The 10,279-nt window shown below is 42.1% G+C and overlaps 1 protein-coding gene across 1 annotated transcript; it reads left to right on the top strand.

The window, feature by feature from the left end:
* The first annotated feature begins 7,655 nt into the window (after positions 1-7,655).
* LOC146486449 (uncharacterized) lies at positions 7,656-9,715 on the top strand. Its single transcript, XM_085097408.1, has 3 exons — positions 7,656-7,747; positions 7,972-8,657; positions 8,772-9,715. The coding sequence occupies exons 1-3, from the start codon at positions 7,656-7,658 to the stop codon at positions 9,713-9,715; spliced, it is 1,722 nt and encodes a 573-aa protein (XP_084953534.1).
* The last annotated feature ends 564 nt before the right edge of the window (positions 9,716-10,279 follow it).

Genomic DNA, 10,279 nt, shown 5'->3' with positions numbered 1-10,279 from the left:
GGAGGCCACATCTGCAGTTGGAGAACAATGTCGAGCTTGTGGAGTCTTGCAGGAGTACAATATCTTCAGAGCCAATCCTGTAGACCAGCTAGAAGATGTCACACAGTCACTTCTTCAAGTAAAACCTTCCTTTAACATCTTTGTGTTAAATGCAAAGGCAGTACTTTTAATTGTTGACTGTGGTGGCAATTTAATTTTTGTGGACTCTCATCGGCAAGGTTGCCATGGAGCATTAATTGCGAGAAGTGTCCCTCACTCTGGACGACAAGCCCAGTGGTTTTCGATGTGGTTCAACCAAATATTAGAAATACATATGGTGTAGGAATTTCCATCTGTTCTGTTCCTACTATTAGTTACCTTTGAACCTTTGAATTTCAATTCTTTCATTGTTTGTTTCAGTGATCCACACTTTCAGTTGAGAGTTCAAAATTGAGATTTCAAAATAATGCCCTAAGAGGAATGTGAGTTGGTTAAAAGGGGCTTGCGTATAAATGAGTTAAAACGGTGTGATACCTCAAGAAAAGTATTTGGCATTCAAACCAAAGTTTGTAATTTTCAACGGGGAGGGGCAGAGTGGAGACGCAGTTTCAAAGCCTAAAGAAATTACTCTGAGAAAACGAAAACAATTGCACTCTTTATCCGAACAGGCCATTATTGAAACAAATAAGATATTTTCCATTATATCTCACGTTTTTAGACATTGTAAACTTACACTCATGCAAAGTTCTACAAGGCTGTAAATATCCTGTAGTATAATATATATTGTTATGTAAATAGACCTTGTGCAATTTCACAAATCTTTGGTCCCAGCAAATATCCATACCCACCCTAAGGGCCATTAGAAATTCCGAGGGAAAAGAGTGGGGGTGGGTGCAAACCAAAAAAACCCTCTTTGAGGGAGTATGGATACTTTCTGGAGCAACACGTTGCATATTGTTAGTCAAAAGTGGAAAATTATCACGTTTTAAATGCCGGGAAGTTCACTCAGTATTATTTGAACATGTAAATATATATTTTGGGAGGGTTTTCTAGTCCATAGTCCACTTGCTAGTTGGTGGGTGGGAATAATCAGTTTTGCTCTCTTGCTGAAACTGAGAATTTTGATGGGAGTCATACACAATGAAACTAGTTGTTGGTACAAGTCCAATTTTGTGAATAATTTCGAGTTTTTGAGTCAATAAATTTACTGTACCTCTGAAAATTGTATAACCATTCATTGTCGATTGCAACATAATCGATTGCGACAATGAATGAATGTTAAAGAGATACTCAAATATTTAAAGTGGCAAAAAGATAAATTTCAAGAACTCTCTGACAGTGATGTCAATGACGTCAGTGATGCTAGTGATGTGGAAAAGCATGAAAAAGAACTCTGAAAAGCGCTTCGAAACCGTGTCATCAACTGGAAAGCACTGGAGCAGACGTTAACTTTATTCACATCGCAAATGCATTGATTGGTGAAAGGTTTGGGATTTTGATAAGGAGAGACTGCGAAAGAATTGAAAACCACTTTTAGGAGGCTCGCGTCCACAGTGAAGAGGGGGTTTGTTGGAATTTCCGGCAAAAAAATATGAAAAATTTGGAAGCAAGGTTAAAAAGATAGCCATACGTAAGGAGGAAGTGCGAAACATTGCTGAAGTCGAGGAGGAGTTGAAAGAACAGAAGAAACAAAACAAAATATTGCAAGAGAAAAATGAACAATTGTTACCCGATAATGAAGATCTTCAAGAGCTAATGGATCAACTTTGGAAATAAATAAATGAAGCCCAGGAACTACAACGTAAAGCAAAAGAGAGAGTAGAGGAGATGTATGATGATTTAAAACTGGTAAAGGAGGAGAATGCCCATTTGTCTCAGTATGTAGAAAAATTGGAGGAACTTGAGAAATTAGAAAACACAGGCAAGAAATTTACTGAAGTCCAAGAAAAACAACAGCAGAGGAAGCTAAGAGAGCTAAAAACTAAGGCTGAAAGAGCTCTATGCTTCGCAGAGACTTTTGGCCTTAGGTTAAGCTCTATGGAATTTCTAGATGACAATGGTAAGACTCACAACATCAATTGCCATGGACAAGGACCTAAATCATTCAAAGAGTTGCCCAAAGAAGACCAAGACAAAATTAAAGAGAGCAGCTTATCATGAACTCACATTAGCATGTGGGGGGGAAGTCTACCTAGGCCTTACCTGTTGAGACAAAGCAAGAACCAGCTAAATGAGCTGATCCACACACGAAGATCCACTGGTACAGCAAAGGAGCTCAACTTGACTTTGAGAGTGAACTTCAGAACACAATAAGGAAACTGGTAAGCATTTCGATTTAGTGTTCTGTAAACCAGTGCCAGTCATTTAACTGGTATGCCTGGTATGATAATAGTAATAATAATCATCATCATCATCATCATCATCATCATCATAATCACAATAATTTATCATAATGATAGAGTAATACTAATAATATGAAATGATCACAATATTATAATAGCAATATTAATGATGTTAATGATCATGTCAATAATAGTAATCATGATCATGATCTGCAGAAAATCCAAGATGAACCAGATGCAAAACGTAAAGTTAAGATCAGTGGAGATTGTGCAAGAATATCCAGACTTACAAACTTAGTCATTATGTCATACTCACTTGTGGAGAATGATGATGTTATGTCATCAAAAGGTACCACATCATGCAGTGAATGGCAATTTGTTGTTCCCTGTGAAGTTCCTTTCATCTCTTTCATTTACTTAGTATTTTTCTTTATTTGAGAATAATACAGTTGCAATAAAAAAGGGTCAAGAAAGCTATGATCTTCTGAAGGCCTCATGTAAAGATTTGTTTAATGCCATTAACAAGATTTTAAGGGAAGGCAAGGTAACAGTTGATGGAAAGGAGATATCGATTGAAATGTTTCTGGGTGGAGACTACAAGGTAAAGTATCTAATTGCATTTATGTGTAAATAACTAATTAAGTTTGGACCATTTCAAAATTCCCTCCTGATTAGCTACAATGGCAAAAAACTGTGTTGATTTTGTTATGTCCTTATTACCCTTGTTTGTTTTTTCAGTTTCTTCTACTGATACTAGGTATGAAGGATGCAACCTCCAATTATTCATGCCTTTGGTGTACATTTCACAAGAGAGACAGGTAAATTAACATCCTACTCATTCTAGCAGTTTGCCTAAATGAATTGTTCGGTTATGAAATAAACTCAATATTTTTTTATTTCTCTTGTGTGTACAGAGATTACTACTGGCAAGAATCTCTTGTGAGAACTCTTCAAACCATGAGGGACTCTGCGAAGAGCAAGAAGTTGTCTTGTGTCCACCAGCCCTTGCTTGAAATTCCATTACAAAATGTTACACTTGATGAGCTTCACTTGATGCCGAGAGTAACAGGTACATGTAGTCTGTTTTGTCAAACTCTTTTGGTTTTTTTTTTTTTTATAATTAACTCATCCTACTGACATTGTTTGAAATGTTAGGGAAATAGAAGGGAAAACTTTGCTTTCTTAATGAGGCAAAAAATAACTCCTGGAAACTACAGCTGTAGGAGAAGTTACTAATGATTTACAGTTTACTTGTATCTACAGATGTTTTGACTAACAACTTAATTGAAGAAGCACTCGCCCGGGACCAAAAGGAAAATTTAAACAAACCCCCCAGCCAAAGAACAAGCAAACACTTGGATTCACTCAAAGCTGCTATTAACAGTTGTGGTGTGTCCTTTAATGTATGGGAGAAGAAAAATGCTGACAGGAAAGGAACCGGTTGCGATGACTTCACAAGCTTGATGGTTCTGACAAGAAGACACTTTTAAAAGAATTGCCGCCAAAATTGCACAATATGTTTAAGCCAGAAACCAGCGATGTTGTTTGATCTGGTCATACAAGGATAAAAACCAGTAGCCTGAGGAATCCAAGTCCCGCACATCTCTGCTAGAGCACATCCCTGCATATTAAATTACCCAACAAGATGTGATTAACAGTAAGGTATTTTATATCTCATTTTGTAAACGTAAACATACCTCATTGGCAGAAATTTCGGACAATTGAACACGCAGGGGTGTCGGCAGTTTATAACCAAAAAATAAAGAAAACCATAACTAGGAAAGATGGCAGATCGAAGCCGTCAAAAGTGTAGTAAGGTGGACTACAGACAGTTGAATTCAGTCTCTTCGGTGGTTTTGTACAATAGTGCACCTAGCGCAAGTAGAAGAAGAAAAGATAAGCTATACCAAGTGGAAAGGATAATCAGCAGACGGAAGGTTCGTTGGGTAAGTATGCGTTTCCCGCCGTAAAGAATTTTAGTTGTGCCGCGTGTATTCATCGTCTTGTTTTTACTTTTTCGCTTAATTTCCTTACTTAAGGCTTAGAGTAGAGTACCTTCCTGCAATGCAATTACATTTTCGTAATTTTCGGAACTTCGAATATCTAATTAAGTGGCGTGGATGGCCGTTTGAATCATGCAGTTGGGAGGACGAGAGTAATTTAACTAGGGATTTATCAAGGTGAGACGTTACATGTTCAATTTGTAGACTTAACTCTGCTGACATCTGGCAGCAACATTCTTGCTAGTTTGTACAAGCAAGCTTACAGAACGTAATATGGATAAAATAAGTCATCATAAGAAAAACTGTTTCCTTGTTTTAAGGTATGGGAATGTACATGTATGTAAATGATTCAAATATGTAGTTTCATACTTGTGGAGAACGTTAATCGGACATAAAGACTTTGTTTTGTTTTGTAATCTTTAAGCTATTATCTGATTTTCGTGTTGATTAAATGTTGATTAAGTTATTAATAGGGCGATGCATAGGGTTCATTGTTTACATAGAACATTCTAGAACATTCCAGAAGGACTCAAAATAACTTGTAATCAAACCTTTTCCGGTACGCGTGACTTTTATTGACAGATGAGTTGTTGTGAAATCTAGGTTTCAGTTGATCGAAAGAGAAATACAGATCGTGTTCAAATCATACTTGTGAGTCTTCAGTGTCACTGGGAATTAGGGACAGAGCAACTAGGAAAATTCCCCACACTGAATGGTGGCGACCCTGCCAGGACAGTATTGGATCGGCCTTTACAGACTTCTTCACACGGACTTCAATGTAAACAATAGCTGAAAATAGGTACACTGCAAATTCCTTTGTTGCGTAATCAGCTGAGTAGCGAAATCATCAGAAATATGGCTTTCACAGAGGACAAATTTAACAAGCAACTAGAGGTAGCTTAACTCAAACTCGAGGAAATAAGGGAACTGTCGCTGAGTGAGCATATAGAGGACATTTCACTAGCTCATGACCAAATTGGAGCATTAATCACAAGGCTTGAGAAATCGAAGGAGGGGACAGTTGAATATTTGATAGAGTCAGATAAGGACTTAGAGTACATCAAAAGATGGCAAACAGAAAACAAGGGGGCCTTCCAGCCCTTTCGAGATGCTCGTCTCGACATTAAAAAGAAATTGGACGAATTTATTAGGGCAGATAACCAAGCGGAACTCGATAAGCAATTGTACGTTCAACAAAAGATAAATGAAGAGCAAACGAGGCTCAAATTACGTCAACAAAAGGAAATCGAGAACGCGGTAATGGAACAGCAACAACGGGAGGAAGAATGGTATCTTCGAAAACTAGACTTCGAAAAACAAATCGGGCAAAGTCATGCGGAACACGCTAAAGGGGCGGATTTCGGAAAAACCCGACAAATCCTCGCCACAGTCAGTAAAATTGCAAAAATACACCCTTCAAAGGAGACTACAAAGATTGGCTGCTGTTTTGGAACCAATTCTCAGTAGAAGAAGACGGCTCGACAATATCGGAAATTAGCAAATTTAATCACTTACTGGAGCTCGTGAAGGGGAAACCTGAGGATGATATCTTAGGACTTCCACATAGCGAAGATGGTTTCAGGGAGGCCAAGTGGATCCTGGAGCAGACCTAGGGGAAGGCCACCAAGGTGCACAGGGCACTCATCAAGGAACTCGAAGATCTTGCCGGAATCACAAGTATCCACAGGCTCAGCAATATCCACGACTTCTACAACAAGCTCTCCAGCGTGGGGCGAACACTCATCACTATGAAAAGGTTGCATTCTGCTCAAAGCCTGGTGTACACTTTGATGGATAGGCTGGGACCTGTTCGAGAAGTACTGGTTCAGAAAGATGACAACTGGGAGGAATGGGGCCTAGAAGAGCTTGTGGAAAACCTTCGGAAGTACGTGGAAAGGAATCCCTTGAGAGCAAATGAGGACACAGGTACGAAAGACGACACCTCTAAGAACCGTCAAGATGACAGCCAGAAGCTCCGCCCATGGAGAAGGGATAGAGAGAGAGCAAAGATGCTTTTTGGAAACAATAGGAGGCCAAGGTCAAATCAGAAGCCGACCTGTGTGTACTGCAACTCGTGCGATCATTACAGCCACAACTGCACGAAGGTTCTCGACATAGCTGCCAGGCGAGCAATCATACATAGAAATGGGTTGTGCTGGAACTGTACAGGCACAGGACACGCAGCATCTCAGTGTTAGTCAAGAGGATGCAGAAACTGCCAGGGAAAACATCACACTTCTATTTGTGACAACGTGAAATCGACCGTTGACTGGCTCATAATTCAAGGATGGAAAAGAGCATGAGCTCGCTGATGAGTCACTCAAGCACCCTGCACCCTACCGTGCTGGCCAAAGTGGGATCGGAAACCGTGCGTGTGATGTTCGACTCGGGAGTGGGAAGCTCCTACGTGTGTACCAACGTGAAAACGAAGGTTAACCCGAAGCCCGCCAGAAAAGAACAACGCTGCATTGAGCAGATGTTCGGAACAACTAGAAGGAACGTGGAAGTTACAGCATGACAATACAATCACTTGCTGTGGAAGGGTTTGCCCTAAACGTGGAATGTATCAATGCTGAGAAGGAAACACTCACTTACCTGCCCAATCCAAGTGTCCAGTCCTTGAAAAGAAAACATGGCCGTTTAAGAAGACTAACCTTCAGCGAGGAAGAAACAAAGGACGATTCCATTCCAGTCCATATCATTCTCGGAGCGGCAGATTACCAAAGGATAGGGACAACAGAACCACTGATCTTGGGAGCGAATCCAGACAAGGACCGTGGCGCTGAATTCATGATGCTTGGTTGGACCATCTTCGGACGACAGCTGGTGACAGAATGTGGACCGGAGAAACAATTTCTACTGAAGACTGGACCGGAAGAATTTGGGAAGTTGTGCTCATTAGACGTACTAGGACTTTCGGACGCCGAGACGAAAACGAACGCTATAGTTCACGCAGATTTTCTCCAACACAAAGTTGCCATGGAAAGAGGGGCATGTCCCCCTTCCCTCAAACAGGAATCTATCGGCAGCTCGACTTAACAGCACGGTGAGGAAGCTTGAAAGGACCAGGAAGCTACCAGAGTACGATAAGATCATGCAGGACCAGATCACTGAGGGAATCATCGAGCCAGTGCCCCCACAGCCAACGGGGGAGGTGGTACATTACATTCCTCACCAAGCAGTCATTCACGAAAATGCTGAGACAACAAAGATGAGGATCGTGTACGATTGTTCTGCACGAGAGAACAGCCAAAGTCCATCCTTAAATGATTGCTTGGACACTGGACCACCGTTGCAACCTCTCCAGCTCGACATCCTTCTTTGAAACAGAATGAGGAAATTCTGCATCACAGGAGATGTCAAGAAGGCGTTCCTTCAGATCAGAGTAGACGAAAAGGACAGGGAAGCACAAAGAATCTTATGGTACGACAATCTTGCTAGCCGGAATGTAACAGAGTACCGATTTACGAGAGTGATCTTTGGGGCCACGTCCAGTCCATACATCCTTAGAGCGACACTACAGAAGCACATCAGAGATTACCAGGAAAAAATTACCCCCACGGCAAAAGCATTACTGGAAGATACTTACGTTGACGACATCCAAGGAGGAGTCAATGAAGTTGAAGACGCCGTCGCGTTCAAAGAAGCGTCAATGAAGTTGATAACGCCATCGCGTTCAAAGAAGAGTTGACCAAGATTCTATCGGAAGGCGGTTTCTCACTACACAAGTGGCATAGCAACGCGGCAGGCCTGAACTCGAACAAAAAACCTGGCGAGGAGGAAACATATGCCAAAGCTTTGGTTGGTCACAAGGAGAACAGTGAGACGAAGGTTTTCGGTACCCTCTGGAACAAGACAAAGGACACGCTTGCTGTTGACTTCAAGACATGCCTCAAGGTGTCGAAGCCGTTGACAAAGAGGAAAATAATCTCGGCGATAAACAGCGTCTATGACGTACTTGGTTGGAGTGCTCCGGTGACAATTACTGCAGAGCTGATCTTCAGCGAAGTGTGTCTGCTCAAACTACAAAGGGACGAAGAGGTGCCAAACGAGGTTCAAAGGAAATGGGATGCATGGGTCACCAGCTTACAAAAAGCTCCAACTGTTACAGTACCACGCTGTGTTTTCAGGCATCAACGAACACACTTTGAGGTTCATGGGTTCTCAGATGCCAACAAGGTTGCCGTTTGTGCTGCATTGTACATTGTGACATTTCAAGACTCCACACCGGTAGACCAAAACCTACTTGTGGCTAAGTCCAGAGTAGCGCCCAAAGAGATGAGCATCCCACGACTGGAGTTGGTCGCAGCACACACATTGGCTAAACTTCAGAGCAATGCGAGCAAAGCGTTGGTTTCATTCCCCATTTCATTCTACCACAACTGGGTGGACAGCATTACAGTGCTATGCTGACTGGCAAATCGTGGAGAATGGACAACTTTCGTAGGCAATCGAGTGAAGAAGATCGGTGAACTGACGGATGCAACATGGAACTACGTCCCAACAAAGGAAAACCCAAGCGATTTTGGAACTCGAGGGTCAGCATCTGGTAAACTCAACGTACTATGGTTCAAGGGACTGAGCTGGCTCTCTGACAAATCAAACAGACCGGCGCAACCAGCGATTCTGGAAACCAAGGAAGCCAAATCTGAGAAGGGCAAGAAAGAAACGATGCTGCTGGTGAAGGATTCGTCACAAGAAACCATCAAGAACTGGGAAGAGGAGATGTTGAAGAAGCTCCCCTACTGGAAGCTACTGCGCATAACCGCCTACATGAATCGGTTCATAAACAAATGCAGAAAGACTCGACGAGAGGGGCCACTCAGAAAATCAGAGATTTGCGAAGCAAAGGAAACATGGGTACGAATCACTCAAGCAACAAGTGACATGACCTCCAATTTGAGACTCGCCAAAGATGAAGTCGGAATTCAAAGGTGCTATGAAAGGATTCAGGGCAGCACTCCTATCTTCATTCCAAGAAACTCAGCCTTGGCGAGATGCATCATAGAACACTGTCATCTACAAACGTTGCATGGGGGAGTCGCGACAACAATGTACAAGGTGCAACAAAAATACTGGATTCCCAAGTTAAGATCACTGGTCAAGAGCGTACGCCGCAAATGTGACCATTGCAAGAAATACCGAGTGAAGGTTCTTGGTGCTCCACCCACTGCAGCCTTACCAAAGTTCAGAACGGAATTCACAGAAGCATTTAAGGTCACTGGAGTGGACTTTGCCGGGCCTCTCTTGTACAAATCCGGTAACCGTGAAACTGGTAAAGCTTACGTCACACTTTTCACACGTGCAAGTACAAGAGCAGTGCACTTGAAACTATGCAAGGATATGACAGTCGAAGAATTCAAGCAAAGCGTAAAGGAGTTTGTTGCCTGATGAGGCGCACAGGAGCTGATAGTGAGTGACAACGCAAAGACCTTCCAAGCAGCGAAGAAGTGGTTGTCGACGCTGCGAAAAGATGAAGACCTCTTCAACTACTTAGCCACCAAAGACATACAATGGAAATTCAACATGTCACGTGCTTCATGGTGGGGCGGATTCTTTGAGAGATTGATTGGCCTTATGAAGAACAGCCTTTCTAAAGCAATCGGAAGAGCACTACTGAAGTTTGAGGAGCTTGAGGAAGTCTTATTAGATGTGGAGACCTTCCTGAACAACCGGCCACTTTGTTACATGGGAGAAGACTTCGAAACACCAGTGGTTACACCAAATCTCTTGTTGCGTGGGCAACCAACTCGCTTTCTAGAAGAAAACAGCAAAGACCTGGATGAAGCAACAGAGATGACCAGAAGATTACGATATTTGAAGACATGTCGAGACAACGTCCAGAATTGTTAGTTGAATGAGTACCTTCGAGCTCTGCAAGAGCGTCACCACACCCATCATACAGAGAAACAGAGAGCAACAATGGGCATTGGTTCACTTGTACTTATTAAGGAT

Source organism: Pavona decussata, unplaced genomic scaffold, assembly GCF_977016875.1.
Source record: "Pavona decussata unplaced genomic scaffold, jaPavDecu1.1 SCAFFOLD_21, whole genome shotgun sequence".
Classification (NCBI taxonomy): domain Eukaryota; kingdom Metazoa; phylum Cnidaria; class Anthozoa; order Scleractinia; family Agariciidae; genus Pavona; species Pavona decussata.
The sequence above is the reverse complement of the archived record's forward strand: the minus strand, read 5'-3'. Positions and strand labels throughout refer to the sequence as shown.

Excerpts from the sequence above, each read along its gene's own strand:
- LOC146486449 (XM_085097408.1), top strand. The coding sequence starts at position 7,656 with ATGAGGAAATTCTGCATCACAGGAGATGTCAAGAAGGCGTTCCTTCAG. Across the intron at positions 7,748-7,971 it reads GAAGCACAAAGAATCTTATG|CGTCAATGAAGTTGATAACG; the intron begins GTACGACAATCT and ends CGTTCAAAGAAG. Across the intron at positions 8,658-8,771 it reads CACATTGGCTAAACTTCAGA|GCAATCGAGTGAAGAAGATC; the intron begins GCAATGCGAGCA and ends CAACTTTCGTAG.